We start from the raw sequence: 20493 nt of genomic DNA, 5'->3' as shown, positions 1-20493 counted from the left end.
ACAATGAATCCGATCGGCTCGGGTTACATGCCTGAGAAGTAAAATGTGGATTCCGGATTTTTCTTTTCTCATCCATTTTTATTGAGTCCATTCCAAAAGAGTGCATTACCATCTGGGAGACGATAGGGGGCGCTTTTTTCACATCTGAGCTCCTGATGGGGCTGGTTTACCAACGGGAGACTCGGTTGATGAAATATGAATTCAGATCGCTAATAAAAAAATTAAACGATAATTGTCGTGGTGGGCATTCAGGCATTGGGCTGATAACACGTGTTATCACGTGGTGGGCACTGAAAGTGTTAACGTGATTCCATCAACACAACATAAATGTTCAAAACACAACTTCATTATTGCTCATCTCTGCAAACACGACTTCATTATTGCTTATCTCTGCTCTGTTCAAAACACGACTTCATTATTGCTTATCTCTGCTCTGTTTATGTTGGGAGTTTTAATATTGAGCATGCCATAAGTAGGTAATATGCTCTTGCGCGTGACGCGACTTTGGGCTTCATTATTCAGCCACAGGCAGGAGTTTTTAGATCACAGGCTAGTCATGCATAATCTCGCCCACCAGACTCTTCTACCGAATTGACTAGGTCATGCAAGTCAATCAATAGATTACACTTTCTGTAGGCCTAACACTCACCTACTCATTCTGTTGTGACACAACAAGACATGTTAGGGTTGTCACCTTCCATGATCATGTTTGAACCAATGTGTAAAAAAATCCGCTCTAGATTAGGCTGTAAAAATCTGTTCTATAGGCTATATTTAGTCTAGTTTATTAGACATAAAGCATTTTAAAATACTTTGATTAGTCTACATCAATAGCACATTGTCAAGGTTGACAGAATAAAGTCTATATCAACTTATTTCCATCAAGGACCTTGGTGTAGGCTAATAACAGAACAGATTGACAGGTGGCGACAAAGCACGTGACTGGGCATTTATTTAAAAAAACATTAGGTCTACACACATACAATGACAATATTGGGTTCTTGTCCCTAGTCATGCACCCAGCCTATTAGAAGTGTATGCCGACATGTATTTCTGGTGTCTGTGCCCTGCTTGCGGTGTGATTTGTTTGTTGTGTTATGCTATGTCACAGTGTGCGTAAATGTGCCCTGTGGATTATACGTGCCCCATGAAAAATAGAGGTTTAATAATTAAAAAATTTTTAAGTCAATTAACACATTGACCGCCAAAAAAAGGCTTACGACGTGTTTGCTGGCCATGCTAATTCTGCCAGACCACGCTGTACGACATTATTGAGTTCATATTTCATTTTTTCGCCATGGCATTCATAATTCCGCCACCCAGCCTCTGCCTCTACAGTGGGACTCTGCACAACAGTGCAACGCCTCAATACCTCCGCCTGGTGGATGATCGGGCGAGTTACAACCGGAAGTGGATCTGGTGATCTCGGTGCATCTGGGAAATCCGTCCGGCAGTCACATATCATTGCGGGACTATAGACACACACTGGCGTGCAATGGATCGCTGCCATAACTCAATAATCGATATGATTTGGGCGTTTATTGCGCCATACAAACCGGAAATGGATCTAGTCGATCGACGTCAAATAAGTGGGATCTTTTTCCTCCAGTCTCATCGGCGAACGGTAAGAGGACAGTAACGTTACTTTCAGCTTGATTGTTTATTCTTTTCAATGCAAACCGCTCTGATCAATATATCACCCATACTACATAAAGCATTTACTGACGATCACGGAATTATAAACAACCCCTTCATCCGCGCATGATGAATCATAACGTATATGATCATGTACCGTTGATTTTTTTAATATAGCGTGTATCGGCAATAAACGGCAGTTGATAATCTATATATGCGTTTATGCCTATAACTCACGTTCTATGAATTACTGCAGAAAAATATTCTAGAAGCTATTTTTGGAAGAATCTATGAATGAAAAAGTATAACGTTCCTACATCCTGAACGATAGATAATCGATGTTGAATGGGCCATAGTAATGTCAATTTAGCAATACAATTGAAAAAGTTATAGCCCTGCAAAGAAGGTGAACATCTCCATAGGTTTAGACTGGTGGCAGTGAGCATACATTGATGGATAGAAGCGTGGCAGTCAATGTGTTAACGACTGATGACTGTTGGTTGTGGCAGACTTTGTCCGATACAGACCGTTACACTATGAGCTTCAATGTTTTTTTCGTCCCACTAGTGTTCAAAGCCACCGACAAGCTCAGGTTGTGTTGCTTCGCAGGTCGCCCAACTTGAACTCGCCTCGTTGAGCCGGCTGGCAACTTCCTGCGCGCCACTGCAGTTGGCTGGCAGCCAATGATCGGGCCTTGCAGCCGGCCGTAATGTGGCAGCCCTCGTCGTCGACAGGCTCCCGGACTTGCCGAATGTGTGGAAGGCTGACAACATTGCGGAAGGGTTTCTCTTCAGCAGCAGATACTGTTTTGACATGGCCTTGAGTCCAGCAGTGAAGAGGGGGTCCCCGCTGCGTCGCCTCATATCTGAGATCACCTCTGCGAGATCAGAGTCGTCATCATCTGAATGTGTGACAATAAGAAGGGAATAGGTTTATTTTGAATGTGTATGCTGGTATTGTACATGCAGTATAGTATAGGTAATAATTACCATTATGCACATTGCTCTCTGCTGAACCAAGGAGACTCTGATCCGCGAGATCAGAGTCGTCATCATCTGAATGTGTGACAATAAGGGAATAGGTTTATTTTGAATGTGTATGCTGGTATTGTACATGCAGTATAGTATAGGTAATAATTACCATTATGCACATTGCTCTCTGCTGAACCAAGGAGAACTAGAATGGTCTGTCTGTATGGTAGTCACAGGGTTTGAACAACATCAAGGATGTACATCCTTCATATTATTATATCCTATTTAACACTTGTGGCTGGAGTAGGGAATCCTACATAGTTAAACTAGTGTGTGTGTGTGTGTGTGTGTGTGTGTGTGTGTGTGTGTGTATGTGTGTGTGTGTGTGTGTGTGTGAGAGAGAAAGTGACACAAACAGACAGTTCATAACTAACCGGTTTCTTGCAGCTGTTCCATGGGGATGGGCGTACTGCTTGGTCCAGGGGTGGCTTCTGTTGACACAAAGACATCCGCATCTCACATCTTATGGTGTGTGTGTGTGTGTGCGTGCCCGCGCGAGGGTGGTATTACTTACCCTGGAATGACTGGCATGCAGATGGGAGATACTAGTTCAAATGGTCCAAAGCTGGATTCCGATATCTAAGCATTGTAATCACTCCCACCACAACAATTATATGACGCCAATTATGGAAAGTTAATCAAGGAACTAAGGGCAGATCTGGTCAGATGGGAGATTCTCCCCCGTCTCTAATTGTGGGACATAGCAACAGTAACAATGGGGGGCGGGACTTGCGTTCAGTGTAGGAAAGGTCTATTACGGTTTATTGTGAAAAGAAAGGTATTAGCTTTACCTCCTGATGTTAATTTGAGCATTTCTGCTCTCATCTCCAGACTTGTGGGGAGGAAAGTGCTGGACATATCCACACTGTAAAACTTGACCACTGCTGCCAGGTGTTTACATGGGGCCCCAGTTTGTCCTGCCGGGCATGAGCACAGCTCCATCTCCATGTCCACGATGTATGTCCCCTGGGCCTTCACCGACCCCTTCACCTCATACGTGTTGTCCTCAAGCTATACAAATCATAAGTCATACAAGGGACATTACAGAATGGCTAAATCTGCACTGGTTACTGCAGTAATCTCTAAAAGTATGCATTTGATATAGTACCTGTTGAATCTGAGATGCAGTGTGGTTGCAATCCTGGGGAAGGAATCTCCTCTTCTGGTACGCCTCCCAGCGTCCGAGGGCAACATCCACAATGCGGGCCTCATAGTAGACATCCAGCCTCGAGGTCAGGAGGTCAAACAGTTGGCCTGGATTGAAGGCTTTCGTCCTCTGGAGGATCTTGTCCTTGAGGACCACCCGCATCGCTGCTTCAGCTAAATTGTTGGTGTTATTTCCACAGGTGAGGAGATCGCGGCTGCCCCGGTAACTGAGTGCCCAACACTCCCTGCGACTGTACAGGCGCTCAATGTACCGCAGGTACTTTTCATACCTGCAATTGATCAAATAAGGAAACAAACACAGAAAATGCACATACATGGATGTAATGACAGCAGGCTCATGAAGAGGTCGACACACATGAAGTATGCAAACACAAGCCTCCTGACTTTCTTGCACCGAATTTGCAAGACTGCTGTGTGATTGTGGGAATGTCTGTGTACAGCTAAACATAAGCAAACTTGTCTAAGCACTAACCTCACTGCAACAGGGTGCTCTCTCGCCTCCAAGTACAGCCTGTCCACCTCTGCCATCTCCTTGGAGTAGAGCATCTCTTTAACCAGAGTGAACAGAGTTGGTCTGTCTCGGCACGCCACCAGACTCTCCTTGCTCCACAGCCATCTCCATACTGCTTGTAGCAGATGGAAGGAGCACAGGAGAGGAGTGGCTAGTGGGAATGCCCTCCCTAAGGCTCCCCTCTCTGCCTTGCAGTCATCCGTGATGAAGACCTGTGGCCCTGCTGCTCCCCTGGCAGCAAAGGCCCTCTCTCCAATCAAATTCTTCAGCAGCTGTAACCCTTCAAAAATAGTCTCCTCGTCCTCAGACTGGCAGAAGAAGATCCCCAATGGTAGACCTCCGGCAGGGCTGTGGGTCAGCAACAAAAAAACACTCATGTTCTCCCTATCCATGTTTCCTGAAGAGTCTATGAAGCAGAGTTCGCCACTGTGCTTCAGCTGACAGACCAACAAACACAGACGGACAGACAGACAGACACAGAGGCAGGCATAGTTAGTGTTAGTTAGTGTGTTACTTAGTTGCCACCTCAGCACCACTGTGAATGGAACACCATGACAAAATCACAGTATACAGATACAAATAGCCAAAATACCTGGTGGTGCACTCGTTTCATCAGGGGAGAGCACACCGCAATTAATGGGGCTCCCTGAGAAGAGGTTCCCATTACGGCACAGCTGTCCTGGCACTTGGCGTTGTAGGTTTCCACCTGTTGACCGAGGGCCTCCACCATACTCGGGCCACTCTGGGTGCCAGATTGGTCCTTGTACACCTTTGCGAATAATCTGTCATAGAACACGAATTTAGTTGGTGGAATTGTAACTGCATAAAATTCCAATTAAATGAACATCTACATGGTTATGAATATTTTGGCAGTACTGTAGTTTATAATTAAACATTTACTTTTGCACATAGGGCATGTCTGGGCAGATCTCTCTGTTGGCTGCAGCATAGACGTATGAGTCTCCTTGTTCGATTATGATATCGTGCTTTAGCACAGCCAAAGCAGAAGGAGGCGTGTGGCCAATCGCAAATAACCCCATCAATGTGTCTATGGCCTTTTGTCCAACATCTCTATAGCGAATGGCATCTGCATCATGGAGATTGTGATTGTGCCTATTCACAATGCAAACGTGCAATGGAAAATGAGGGATGTGTGGGTCTTTGCTCCTGTAAAACAAATCAAAATCAACTTAACAATAAAAACTAGGCCCCAACTGTTATGTCCATAAAAACAATTGAATTATAAGTATTGTACAGTTCAAACTCACCGGGTCATTCCTCTATTTTTTAGTGTAACAGCCATGGTAGCTTGGCAGCCGGTGTTTTTGGATTTCTGCTTGCCTTGTCTTGGCCCCTTCACCTTATGCTGGCACCTGTAACTTTTCTGCACAACATTTTGATTGAATGCAGTATGGGTTAGCAGTGGTCGGCAACCTGCGGCCTCGAGGCCGCATGCGGCTCTTTAGCCAATCACTAACAAAGGCATTTGTTTTGTGGCATTAACGTTATATAGTTACACGTTCAATAACATCAGCGTATTTACCCGAACATAGCAACGGCCGAGGACGACATAGATAGCAAGCATTACTCGTTCATATCTCAGCCCGTGATGAGTTGTGCCCATTCTGCGGTCTGTTAATAAAGTTTTCAATCAGACAGATGTATGGAAAGGCTTTTATTATAACATTCGTTGCAGTAAAATCATTATGCCTCGTTTAGTCATGCTGCGGTGCGCTGGTAATCTAACTCGTCGGCCGCGGCGAGCTAACGTTGTTGCTGTTGTTGAGCTCTCGTCAAAATCAATGGCGGACAGAGCGGAAAGTAAAAAACGAATAGCGCTTGCCGATTGGTGCTAAGAACAGCAGGGCGGGTGCAAGCGGTGTGTCATAATTGGCAGACTCGACTGTCAATCAAAATTATTCTGTTGCAGGCTGAATGATTGAATGAACGAGAACTTTATTAACAGATTGCAGATTGGGTACAATACAGTACAGCTCAATACAACAACAGTGGACTGGAGGATGAAGACCAGAAAAAGACTTTCGGCTTTTTTACATAAGGGTCCTCCATTTTCAATTCATCAAAACATTTAGAGACATACAAATATACAGTAGTTTCGTAAAAATGCTATTGATTGATTGATTCAAAACTTTATTAACATATTGCAGAATGGGTACAGTACAGTTCAATACATACAATTGTTAAGGGGATGCAGACCAGAGAAAGACTTTTGTCTTGTTTACATCAGGGTCCCCCATTTTCAATTCATCATATTTCATATCTAAATCATATAATATCTCATTGCTAAATATATGCAATATATAATCTAATAATCCAATAATCTAAATCTAATATAAAAATGCTAAATGCATGGGTATTTTATTTTCGCCGAAAGGTCAGAAAATATCGTGATATCATATTAAGGCCATATCGCCCAGCCCTACCTTGAATAGGACACGGTTCCCCACCCTTGGTCGGGTAACCTCCACTCTCCATGTCACGCCAGATGACTCATTCACCAACACCACCCACTCATTGGCCTGTTCCACAGTACGGACATCCGCGTGTACTGTACACACGAAACCAGTGTGGTCTACTAATGGGGCCACCTCTTCTTCATACTTGCACACATGAAGCGGAAACTTGTCAGGCAGCCAACCCTACAGGAGACATGCAATTAGCCTACTGGTAATTTAAGACCCCCACATAAAGATTAGGAATGATCATAATCCACGACAGGGATTACCTTTAACTGTGGGTAGTCCTCTATATTCTTGTCTTGTGCTCTCGCTGGGTAGTCCTCACAAACCCCACCACCACCAAGTCTAAAGTCCAAATGAACGCAAAAACAACAGGCTAGCTATTTAGGTATACAAATACTGTATATCTTATGATCAGAGGTGAAAAATTTACTTTTTGGCTCACACCGCCAGGGGGATTGGTAGATGAAAAAAATCCACCGGCCAAGTATATTTTTTACCGGCCAAATAATAGTTCAAGTTCAAGTTCTTTAATAGTTGTCATACAGAAGTACAGAATACTTTCATACAAAATGCTTCTTACTGTTACGCTCCAGAGACTGTGCTAGACAAGATAGTATCAAATAACATAATAACATAATATAGCATGAATTTAGAAGAAGAAAATGAGGTCACAGTGTTCGGTATAGACATATGTACAATGTTCTGAGTTACCATATAATATACAATACACAATACTATGCAGTGTACTAATGTACAGTACTATCTAGTGCAAAGCAGAAATGGGATGAGGTACAATTTTAGGTACAATTTACAGTAAGGTGTACGAGTTGTAGTGCAATCCTTCATCCATAAATATAAAGTGTGGGGAGTGGGTGCTACAGTGTGTTTGTTTAAAGTGGGTGTGTGCTATAAAGTGTGTGGAGTGGGTGCTACAGTGTGTTTGTTTAAAGTGGGTGTGTGCGTGTGGATGTGTGTGCTATGTGCGTTTGGTGGTTGTTGTTGTGTAGTGTTCATTCATTGTTCGTTTAGCAGCCTGATGGCCTGGGGATAGAAGCTACTTCTGAGTCTTTCTGTGCTCGCCTTGAGACTCCTGTATCGCTTGCCTGACCGCAGCAGTTCGAAGAGGCAGTTGTTCGGGTGACTGGAGTCTTTAATGATTCTCTTAGCCTTGCCCTTGCAACGCTTGTAGTAAATGTTCTGGAGGGTGGGGAGCCCCCCTCCAATTGTGCGTTCGGCTGAACGTGTCACTCTTTGTAGTCTGCTTTGGTCTTTTGCAGTGCTATTCCCAAACCAGGAGGTGATGTTGCCGGTCAAGATGCTCTCTATTGTACATGAGTAGAAGTTCTTAAGGATCTTCTGGCTGACTTGGAACTTCCTTAGGCGCCTGAGGAAGTAGAGGCGTTGTCGTGCCTTCTTCACCACACTGTTAATGTGTGTGGTCCATGTCAAGTCCTCGGATATGTAGGCTCCGAGGTACTTGAAGCTGTTGACTCTCTCAACCGGTGCCCCGTCGATGCTGAGGGGGCTGTAGTCCTTGACCCCCGACCTCCTGAAGTCCACAATCATCTCCTTTGTTTTGCTGACGTTCAGGGAGAGGCTGTTTTCCTGGCACCATCCCGCCAGGACCTTGACCTCTTCCAGGTAGGCCCTCTCGTCGTTGGCAGAGATCAGGCCCACCACCACTGTGTCGTCAGCAAATTTGACGATTGTATTGCTACTCCGCTGAGCCACACAGTCGTGTGTGTACAGGGAGTAGAGGAGGGGACTCAGAACACAGCCCTGGGGGGCCCCTATGTTGAGGGTGATGGATGAGGAGGTGCAGTTGCCTGCTCTCACCACCTGGGGTCTGCCAGTCAGGAAGTCCAAGACCCACTGGCAGAGGTCATAGCCCAAGCCCAGGTCCCTGAGCTTGGCTATGAGTATGGAGGGGACTATGGTATTGAATGCCGAGCTGTAGTCGATGAATAGCATTCTCACATAGTTCCCCTGCCTCTTGTCCAGGTGTGATGCTGCTGTGTGCAGCACATGGGATATGGCGTCCTCCGTGGACCTGTTGGGGCGGTATGCAAATTGCAGGGGGTCCATGTTGATGGGGAGGGAGGAGCAGATGTAGCCCTTTACTAGCTTCTCAAAGCACTTCATGGCTATGGAGGTGAGAGCTACAGGGCGGTAGTCGTTGAGGCAAGCAGGCTTGGATTTTTTGGGTACAGGGATAATAGTGGACTTCTTCAGGCAGGTGGGGATGACAGCCTGTTCTAAGGACAGGTTAAATATGTCAGTGAATACTGGGGCCAGTTGGTCGGCACAGACTTTTAGGACGCGGCCGGGGATGCCGTCCGGACCTGCTGCCTTCCTGATATTCACTTTTTTAAAGGTCCGCCTCACCTCATGCTCTGTTACCCTGAACACTGCGCCTCCATCAGCAGCCGACCCCCCCCCCCCCATTGCCGAGGCTTGTGAGCTGGTGTTGTTATTACCAGCATCAAACCTCGCATAGAAGGTATTGAGGTCGTTTGCTAAGGAGATGTCACTGTTCAGTTTGAGGGAGGCGCCTTTGTAGTCTGTCATCGTTTTGAGCCCCTGCCACATAGCTCTAGAGTCAGCTTGTTCAAACTGGAGTTCAATTTTATCCCTGTAGCGCCGTTTGGCCTCTGACACTGTCCTCCTTACGTTGTGTCGCGCCACCTTGTGGTCATCCATGTTGCCTGCCACTAGGCCGTCATTGTATGCTTTGGTGCGCTCTCTCAGAGCTTCACGGACGGATTTGTCTACCCAGGGTTTTTGATTTGGGTAAACTTTCATTTTGGTAGTGGGGATTGTTTCTTTCACCCTAGTACAGACATAGTCCAGCACTGTCTCCGTGTAGGCATTAATGTTATCTGTGTCGCGGAACACAATCCAGTCTGTGTGGTGAAACACTGACCGGATCGTCTCTTCTGACGTCAGATCCCATTTCTGCACCTCTCGCGAGACTACGGGAGTACTTTTAATTCTCTGTCTGTACTTTGGTGAAAGGAAAATGGATGCGTGATCTGACTTGCCAAAGCCACTATCAGAATGAGCCTTGTAGCCACCTTTAAATTGCGTGTAACAGTGATCTAGGATGTTACCGCCTCTGGTGTTGCAAGTCACATGCTGATAGAAGTCGGGCAATACCTTTCTCAGATTGGCGCTATTGAAATCTCCCAGTACTAAAATGGCGGCGTTAACGTTAGCCACTTGTATTCTATTTACCTCGTCGTGTAGTCTGGAGAGCGCAACCTTGTTGCTGGCTTGCGGTGGAATATACACTCCGACCAGGACGATCGCCGTTAACTCCCTCGGGAGGAAGAAAGGACGACACTTGATGGTTATATATTCCAGTTCTGGGGAGCAGTGGTTGGATAATTCCTTCACGTTCGTTGGATCACTCCAATTTTTGTTAAACATGAAGGCAATACCTCCTCCACGTTGTTTACCGGACTCTGATGATGTCCGATCCTTTCGATGGATAAAGAAGTGATCCGCTGGTTGAATTGCGTGATCTGGAACCTCCGGTGTGAGCCATGTTTCGGTGAAGCAAAGGACATTGCAGTCCCTAACGTCTCTTTGATATTGAATCCTTGCTCGGATGTCATCCAGTTTATTGTCTATTGATTGTACATTGGCTAGCAATATACTGGGAAGTGGTGTACGGTGGCGTCTGGATCTCAGCCTGTTTCGGATCCCAGCCCTCTTTCCTCGTCGTCTTTTCCTGGGCTCTGGGAACAAAGGGTCTGGTCCTAGTCTCCGGAGAATTTCTTCAGGCCATTGGTGTGGTTCGGAAAGCTGATCCAGCGAGTAATCCAGTTGGTAAGTTTCCCGTAATCCAATGTCTATGAGTGACTGACGGTCATATACATTAAATGCACCAACAGTTGGTACGCACAAAACTCTAAAAACTATAAATATTAACAAAAGTAAACACAGTCTCGACGGAGCGAACAGAGAGGCAGCCGGTCGGGGCGGCGCCATCATCACAGTAAATTGTATTTGTCACAAATATCTGTTTTAGTAGGCAAAACATTTTTGAGCATTATATGCGTTCAATGAATGAATGAAAACTTTATTTAACAGATTGCAGAATGGGTACAGTACAGCTCAATACACACAATTGTTAAGGGGATGCAGACCAGAGAAAGAAGTTTGTCTTGTTTACATCAGGGTCCCCCATTTTCAATTCATAGTGACATTTATACATACACAACATACATGACATTTATGGCATAGGGACATACATGACATACAGGTATTTAGTACCGTTACATTTGTGACATATACGATATGCAAATATACAGTACTGTTACCCATAGATGCTGACAGAGTATATACATATGATGGGGAGGGGACTGTACATTAGGAGGGGGTGGGTGGGTGGGAGAGAAATATACATATGGTTACAATTACATAACCTAATGAAAGCTTTGCTCCACTAGTCTGTCAAACAATTAGTTTTTGTGTGACTGGTACACACATTTACCTGCCAGAGTGGCAGGTAGCCTTCTGAATCTAGTCGCCAAATGGACGTTTTACCTGCCGGTGGCAGGTGTTAATTTTCAGCCCTGCTTATGATGTAGCCTACAGCACACCAGATAAATGTACTAAAATGTACCTCTGCTTCTGCTCCTCCATCTTCCAGCACGAGGGTGGGTGGACGTAAAAGCGTGTCCTTCCTTGAAACGAGGGAAGGATTCAAGGATGAGTCATGTTGAGGACCAACACAGGTGATTCAAATGAATTCATTAATTGTACTGCCCATGAAATTGGCATTCATAGTCCTCTAGACCAGCGTTTCCCAAACTCTGGGTCACGACCCAAAATGGGTCTCGGACCCGTTTTTATTGGGTCGCCAATAAAAAGTAAAAAAAAGAAGAAAAAAAATCACTACTCTAGCATACCTGAAAAACAAATACAGAAACAGACTAAATGCTCAGCATGACCCCAGAATAGGTGCTGAACGAGCTCAGTGTCAGTTTTTCATGTCTGGTCATTTTTAGCATGGTGTTATTCACTGTCAAAGACGCAAAGAAAAATCATAATTTATATTCTCCTTTGTTTCATCACAATTTACTCAAGCCTAGCAACAGACACAATATTTCTGACACTAGGAATACATTCCATGAGATCCATAGATGTCCCTAGAAGAACATGCAAATGGACCTTGTAGAAGTGGAGCAATCTTCCATTTACTTAGGTATGTATTTTTAGGTCGATTTTCAGAAAATAGGGCTTAACAGGTTAAGAACACAGTGTAGTCCAGAGTCGTCTACAGTTCTAGACTTAAACCACTTTGTTTAAAGCACCAGTTAGTCAACAGTTTCTGGAGAAGGAGTGGTTACATCATGGCTATGGTTAAGGTCTGTTTAAATTTAGTCCGGGACTAAAGCCCCTTTAGTCTCAGGTTATGACAGATTTAAGTGTCACCTTATGGATCAAACCTTATATCACACTATGGGTGGGAATCACCAGTCTCATCATGATACGATACGATTCTTTGGACAACAATACAATATTTGCAGATATCACAACGTCTGCGACAATATGATACGATTCGATTCAGGTGCCTGCGATCGATATGAGACGATATTATATGCCCATTTAACACCATCAGTAACATTTAGATCAACTCAAAAAAGGCAACGGAAATATCATTTGACATTTTTATTTTTGAGCTGTTCGACATTTAAATGAAAAACAATCTATTGTTTTTAATACAAATATACCTCCTGTTCACTGTAAAGTGCCACGTTTTGATATATTGAGCTTTAAACTTTAACACTTTTGAGTGCCAACCATCCAGTTTCCTCATTTTACTTCTCCGGCAAGCCATCCGAAGAGATCCAAGTCATTGCAGAGCCGCAAAACTGCGTGGAATACATATTTCCAGTACCCAGCGCTGAATCAATAAACGCGATCGATATTTGGAATGGCAATCAGGAATTGGAATAATCTTTTTGGAGAACATCTGATCTGAGGTAAGGAATCTATTTTACCAGTCTTAGGATAATCAGAGATATCAGCGTGTGCCATATGTGTGTGTGCGCTGATCAGGAAATGAGAATAGATTTTTCAGCTCGCTTCTCTAGCGTGCATAAGTACACATATACTATCGATAATCTAGCGTTTATTTGAAAACTATTCATAAATAGGCCAAAAAATTACAACGTTTGTTGTGTATTCCAGAATATTCCAGTAAAGGCTGTTTATCACAGAATCTTTATCTTTTCCTGAAACTTTCAAGAAAGAGGATTTTTCAAAATGGTATAAAACGGAAATGAACAGATTAAAAAACAATACGTTAACTTTCGACAATGTTCACTGCAAACAAGTCATTGATAAGCGACGGCCAGATTAGACACATAGACATAATTTAAGACATAGTTTATGCGTTCACAACGCTATCATTGAAGTGGGTGCTGGCATTCAACCATGTTTTGAGACGGGGACCCGTCGCATCCAAAGTGTTAAGAATTATTAATTTTTTTAACTCACAACACGCAACCTAAAACCCCTCCCTCTCCCAAACCGTTCCTACAATTGTTTTATGTTGCATGATGATCATAAATACATTTATTATGTATTGTATTTTTTATGTTATATCACGCTATGGGAAATGTCATATATCTGTAACGAAATAACGATATATATCACAATATAGTATGTTTTCTGTAAATTGGATGAAACATTTGTCTACAAAATGACCACATAATCCATGACTACTTTTTAATAATCCTGAGTGTAAACTAAATAAAAATTAAAGGCACTTAGTCTCACATTCCCTGCCATTGGTTATATCCATCAATATAGCCAGTCTGCCACCACTGTAAGCCTATGGAGATGTTCACCTTCTTTGCAGGGATATAACTTTTTAAATTGTATTGCTAAATTGACATTACTATGGCCCATTCAACATCGATTATCTATCGTTCAGGATGTAGGAACTTTATACTTTTTCATTCATACAAAAATACAAAAATACCTTCTAGAATACAAGTATGTTTTTATCGTTTTCTGCAGTAATTCCTAGAACGTGAGTTATAGGCCTAAACGCATATATAGATTATCGATTGCCGTTTATTCCCTAGACACGCTATATAAAAAAATGCAACTGTATATGATCGTATACGTTATGCGCCATCATACGCGGAGGAAAGGGGGGGGGGGGTCGTTTATAATTCCGTGATCGTCAGTAAATGCTTTATGTAGTATGGGTGATATATTGATCAGATGGTTTGCAGTGAAATGAATAAACAATTGGGCTGAAAATAATGTCAGTGTCCTCTTACCGTGCATCAAAGAGACTGGCGGTGAAATATCCCAAGTATAGGACGTCGATCGCCTAGGTCCATTTCCGGTTTGTATGTCGCAATAAACGCCGAAATCATATTGATTATTAAGTTTATAAAGCGATCCATATGTACTATAGTGTCTGTCGGGAGCCTTGCAACAATGTCTGACGGCCGGATGAATTTAATCGACGCACAGCCCCCACTTCCTGTTGTTCGAGTATAACTCCATCCGACCATCCACCAGGCGGCGGTATTGAGCCGTCGTTGTATTGAGCCGTAGGGTCCAGCTGCAGCATCGGAGGTTTATATATGAATTATGAATGCCATGGCGAAAAAATTAAATATTGATCTCAATAACGCTGTACAGCGAGATCTGGCGGTCAAAGCATGGCGGGCAATAACGCTTTACAGCGTTAATATGGCTAGGGCTCAACAGGTCAACTGTCACCTTATGGATCAAATCTTATATCAAGCTATAGGAAATTTCATATCTCAGTAACAATATATATCACGATATAGTACAATTTCTGTAAATTGGATGAAACATTTGTCTACAAAATAACCACATAATCCATGACTACTTTTTAATAATCCTGAGTGTAAACTAAATGAAAATTAAGGCACTTTGTCTTTTCTCCTTTTATTTGGAAGCAATGTATGTCAGAACCTATGCTGAATACCTCTTCACCTACGACTGAACTCCTGTACATGGCACCAACACTAGGGATGCAACTAAAGATTATTTTGTTATTGATTCATCTAAACGATTATTTTACCAGAAGAACAACAATCGATTCTATTTGCAATTCAATATTTCAAAATGTTTTACTAGTATCCTTAGTTCACATGGGTAGTTGCCTCTTTGACACCACCTAATGAAAACATTTCGATACCCAAGACCCACCCAGTTAGAAAATAATCCAAATTCCAATGAACGCGCAATTGTCATTTCATAATACACAGACCAGCACGGACCTTCAATGACGCTCAATTATCATTTCATAATAGACACAGACCACCGGGTTCAATGTGTCTAACAAAAATAAAAATATAAAAACAAACTGGATAGGTGATGATAAACATTTGATTTCATTAGCTGAAATATTCAAAAATCATTAAGTCTGCTATAAACCATTCTCCCTTTCTGTGTGTGTGTGCTCACCCATGATCACATCCCATCTCTGGTCTTTGGAAAGACCAGATGAGGTCAGAGTAGGACCCTATGGAATCCGCGATTGCGGAATCGCAGAGGATTTCACGGAAATTAGATATTAACCTCTTCCACCCGTGCGGTCCGGCAGATGACATCACGTCATAAATCAATCTGTCTAGACTGTATGACATAATGTTTGTTTCTTTTTTCAAATGTATCCAACAGTAAACATCCTAACCATGTCACAACAGCTGCCATAGTGTATATTTTCAGCAATACGTTTGTTTACCAATAGGTTAAAGGTCCCATGTCTTGCTATTCCTTTCACTATTTGGGCAGCGTGTATGCTTTTACCAACGCATTTGTGTTTCCGGGTTCCCGTGTTGCGCTCTGATTGGCCGCTGACCTACGCTAGCACGCCCCCCTCGCTACGCCACGCAGCAGAGGACGCTAAATCTAACAGCTGTTTCCACGCGTACGCCCCCCTCGCTATGAGTGACGCACGCACAGCTGTTTCCGCGTGCTACACGACTTTCGTCTTGTTTACATCAGGGTCCCCCATTTTCAATTCATCATAATAAGCGTGCCTCGCTCGTCTTGTTTACATCAGGGTCCCCCATTTTCAATTCATCATAATAAGCGTGACTTGCTATGAGTGACTCACGCACGAACAGCTGTTTCCGTGTGCTAACTCCACATTACAGTTCTACTTTTGTTTTGATGTGAAAAGTGATGCTGCATAAGGCGACTGCTGAGAGCGTCGTTTCTTGACTCTCAGCCGAGAGCGTTGTCAAGCTACAATATTATAAAATACAATATTATAAAATCCTGTCAGGAAGCGTGCCTCAAAGCATGAATGAACCGGCATTTACCGGGCATTTACCGACATTTCTAAGCACTTTAAACTGTACTGTACGTGTAGCACGCGGAAACAGAGAGTCCCGCTTATTATGATGAATTGAAAATGGGGGACCCTGATGTAAACAAGACGAAAGTCTTTCTCTGGTCTGCATCCCCTTAACAATTGTATGTATTGAGCTGTACTGTACGCATACTGTACTGTCGTGTGTAGCACACGGAAACAGCTGTTTGTGCGTCACTCATAGCGAGGGGGGCGTACGAGTGGAAACAGCTTTCAATTTAGCGTCCGCTGCTGCGGGGCGTAGCGAGGGGGGCGTGCTAGCGTAGGTCAGCGGCCAATCAGAGCGCAAAAACGGGAACCCGGAAACACAAACGCGTTGGTAAAAGCATACACGCATTAGAATGCGAGTTATATAAAAAAAAAAAAAGTTAGTTATATAAAAAAAAAAAAAAGCATACACGCATTTGGGCAATGTTACACAATTCCTGTGAGTCTATGGAACACATCTGTAATTTTTTTTTTTTTTATTGTTTTGTATTTCTAATCAAGTACTCTAAAGCAGCATTTTAGTTACAAAATAGTTACACGCCCAGCGCCATTGGCTTGTAGATTTATTCTTTGGCGATTAGAATTTAAGGTCTGCCCGCCACCTGGCGGCTAACACTACACTGCATCTACCGCGGCCGGCAGGTAATGGGCCAATGTTGCACCCACTCTAAACAGGATGGGGCGCTCTGTGCATTGGTGAATATGTTCCAGGCAGAGCTCTCTTGTTATGTGGATCCAGACAAACACTCTAGTGCATTGGATCGCTTTCGAGACGCAAGAATCAATATGCTTACAGCGTTTTTTTTGTGTCGTACAAACCGAAACGGATCTAGCAGATGGAAATCAAATAATGGAATATTTTTTCTCCAGACTCATCGGCCACAGGTAAGAGGAATCCAACGTTAATTCCAGCTCGATTGTCCATTTATTTCATTGCAATCCATCTGATCAACGTATGATGTCGTACTAAAGAAAGCCGTTACTGACAATCAAGGAATCATAAACGACCCCCCCCTTTCCTTCACGCATGATGGAGCATAATGTATACCGATCATATGCATTTGAATTTTTTAATGTAGCGTACGAAACGCCAATCGATTATGTATAATATGCACCGGGGCCTATAATTCGCATTCTAGGAATTACTGCAGACCACTCTAAAAACATACTTATATTCACGACGGTATTAACACGACAATGTATGAATGGAAAAATATAACGTTCCCACATCTGATAGATAGATACCCGATGTTGAATGGGCCATAGTAATGTCGATATAGCTATAATATTTAAAAAGTTATAGCCCTGCAAAGAAGGTGAACAACTCCATAGGCTTACAGCGCTGGCAGATAATTCTATAATATGCTCAAACTGGGTGGCAGATATTGTGTTAAGAGGTTAAAGTCAACACTTATAAAGTCATATTGTTTACAGATTAAAGTGAACATTTCCATACTTGTTTCCATGCAGTCCAAACAGCTCTTCGCCTGGTCCACCTGTGACGGTTTCATGCAGTCCACCAAACAGACAGACAGTTCTCTCGAACCAAGGTGTGAGAGGCTATGATGGGTGGTCATATTCAGACCAATCTTGGGGGAAAGTAAGGAAAGAAATATCAGTACATTTTACATTCATCCTAACAAACAAAGGTCTAACTTTTCAGTTGAAATTCATCAGAAACACAGAAAGCCAAGCAAGAACCATCAGTCCTTAACCAGCTATACAGGTAGCTCTCTTTTCCTAGGCTAACAAATTGGAAAGGAAAGAAAATCCTGACGGGAAGATTTTCATAAGAACTGAAAAAAACATGGGTGTATAGACAGAATGGCCTGACAGGACAGCTATCTGGAGGGAGATAGTGATGGAGAAGTGTGTCAGTGGAAGGAGAGAATGAGAATTGGTGATTTAGTTTCTATGTAAGAGGGTTACAGATTTAACTATGGTATTATAATAGAGGAGATTCTGGCCTTTCAAATGATGCCTCACTTGGCCCTATAAACTAGGGATGTCCCGATCACATTTTTTTGCTCCCGATCCGATCCCGATCATGTGATTTTGAGTATCTACCGATACCGATCTTTCCCGATCCGATAACATTTTTTTTTAAATCCCATCCCAATTTCTCACATTCACCCTGAATGTTGACGTTATCCAGGTGAAAAGTTAACTTCATTCAAGCGAGGCATTGCAATCCTTGACATAAATCATTTGATGTATAATTAAATCAAAGGAATTGAGTTTGTTTTGGCAAAATTCTTCCGTTCTGTGTGACAATATGAATGATGATATGCAATTTAAAACCAAAACTAAGGCCTCAGTATGAGTTTAAGACGTGAACATGGTCATGTTTGTTGAATAAAAAAAATCCCCTTTTTTTTTTATCCTGATCTTCGGAAAATCACGTGATCGGATCGGGACATCCCTACTATAAACCCATTTCTACATTCATATTGCATGTGTACTGTCCGGATGGCAAAATTCTGTACTGCATCTACAAAAACCCCTGTAAATTATCTGCCCATTGTTCATTTGTTTAGATATTGACTATACTTGATCTTAACACTTTGAGTGCCAAGGACAATAAAACTCGTTGTTGGCCGCCATGTGTTGAGTGCCAAGGACGAGAAATCTCGTTATTTAATCGTTATTGCTTTTATTAGCGATATCCATTCAGTTTTCATCAATCCAGCCTCACGTTATCATTGGGACTGTCTATGAGCTCGAACAGGGCAAATACCGCCCCCTATCGTCTCCCGGATGAGTCTATACTTTCTACAACGGAGCTCGGTTTCCGGGTTCCTCCGATTGGCCACGACGCCCACGTGACCTCCGCTAGCACGCCCCCTTCCTGCCGCGCGCCACGCTCACCAGCTTCCTCAAGCGCCAAGCTCCTGCCGCGCCGAGCTCTGTCATTGAAGTGGGTGGTGGCAGCATAGATATCTATATAGAACACTAGATAGCTTACCCGCGCTGCCGGCCAATGTAGAGCGACGTCGTCGTAGGGCGGCCATCTTGCTCGAGGCAGCTCAGCTACTGATAACATTCATGTCTACATTTTTACTTAAAGTTATTTTTTTTTACAAACCACTTGAATCATAGCCACGTTAATAATGCTTGTAATAAACCAACCCGTTTGTAAATCAGTCAATATTTCAGCGAGTTATGAGTATTTTTGTCTGTGCAGCTCACTCACCCTCACTCAAGGCTGACTCGAGCAAGATGGCGGCGGTTCAGTGACGCTGGTGACTCCGCCTTAAGCTATCTAGTGTTCTATATAGATATCTATGGGTGGCAGCATAACAGCGTTCAGCCTGATGTAATGCGCCGAGCTCTGTCATTGAAGTGGGTGGTGGCAGCATAACAGCGTTCGTTCAGCCTGATGTAATGCGCCGAGCTCTGTCATTGAAGTGGGTGGTGGCAGCATAACAGCGTTCAGTAGGGCTGCAACTAATGACTATTTTGGTAGTCGACTAATCTGTCGATTATTTTTTCGATTAGTCGACTAATCGAAAAACAATTATATATTAAAAAAAAATACCTATCTTTGTGAAAGTGGCTTCTCAGCTCTGGTCCAGCTGAAGACAGAGCAGAGGAACAGATTGGACATTGAGCATGACCTCAGAGTTGCTTTGAGACTCTTGTCAGGACCAAACAACATCCCCAGTTATCCCATTAGTTCCCCCAAACTTACTGTCGGTCTGTTATGTTAAGCTAAGAAGTCTTCAGCTGGCAGGACCAGAGCTGAGATCCACTTTCACAAAGATAGGTAGCGGGGGGGAAAAAATAATAATAATAATTTTTTTTAATGACTAATCGACGCAACAATTTCTCGTCTACGATTTTTCGACTAATCGTTGCAGCCCTAGCGTTCAGCCTGATGTAATGCGCCGAGCTCTGTCATTGAAGTGGGTGGTGGCAGCATAACAGCGTTCAGCCTGATGTAAAGTAGCGATTTTATTGGTTTGTCATGACAAACCAATTACATAATCCAACATATGTGTAAAGAAACAACATATTCCAGTTAACAGTATATTTTTTTAATAGTTTATACATTCGCAAATATGAGAGCCTGTCATTGAAGTGGGTGGTGTTACCAACAGCCAGCGTTCACCCTGATGTAAAGTAGCGATTTCCATTTCATTGAGGAAGGCGGGAGCGCGGCGCGGCAGGAGCTTGGCGAGCGCAGCGCAGCAGGAAGGGGGCGTGCTAGCAGAGGTCACGTGGGCGTCGTGGCCAATCGGAGGAACCCGGAAACCGAGCTCCGTTGTAGAAAGTATAGACGCCTCCCGGATGGTC

The 20493-nt window shown here is 43.3% G+C and overlaps 1 protein-coding gene across 4 annotated transcripts in view; it reads right to left on the bottom strand.

Annotated features, from left to right (window-relative positions):
- Positions 1-980: 980 nt before the first annotated feature.
- Positions 981-20493, bottom strand: part of LOC311238426 (uncharacterized protein) — a 41345-nt gene continuing 21832 nt past the window's right edge. For 3 of the 4 annotated variants that reach the window (XM_084326484.1, XM_084326483.1, XM_084326485.1), the window contains 13 exons: positions 17654-17786; positions 11458-11518; positions 7091-7169; positions 6789-7004; positions 5613-5728; positions 5245-5511; positions 4937-5126; positions 4306-4781; positions 3775-4102; positions 3458-3677; positions 3041-3097; positions 2625-2690; positions 981-2536 (listed from right to left, as the gene is read on the bottom strand). In XM_084326484.1, the coding sequence (XP_084182610.1) occupies positions 2199-2536; positions 2625-2690; positions 3041-3097; positions 3458-3677; positions 3775-4102; positions 4306-4781; positions 4937-5126; positions 5245-5511; positions 5613-5728; positions 6789-7004; positions 7091-7169; positions 11458-11518; positions 17654-17786 (2547 nt within the window). In that variant the 3' untranslated portion in view covers positions 981-2198. The remainder of the gene's footprint in view (positions 2537-2624; positions 2691-3040; positions 3098-3457; positions 3678-3774; positions 4103-4305; positions 4782-4936; positions 5127-5244; positions 5512-5612; positions 5729-6788; positions 7005-7090; positions 7170-11457; positions 11519-17653; positions 17787-20493) is intronic. The other variant, XM_084326486.1, reaches the window with a different exon arrangement.

The sequence above is a fragment of the Notolepis coatsorum genome (assembly GCF_963971535.1).
Source record: "Notolepis coatsorum genome assembly, chromosome: 12".
NCBI lineage: Eukaryota > Metazoa > Chordata > Actinopteri > Aulopiformes > Paralepididae > Notolepis > Notolepis coatsorum.
Note: the sequence above shows the minus strand (reverse complement) of the source record. Positions and strands in the feature narration are given on the sequence as shown.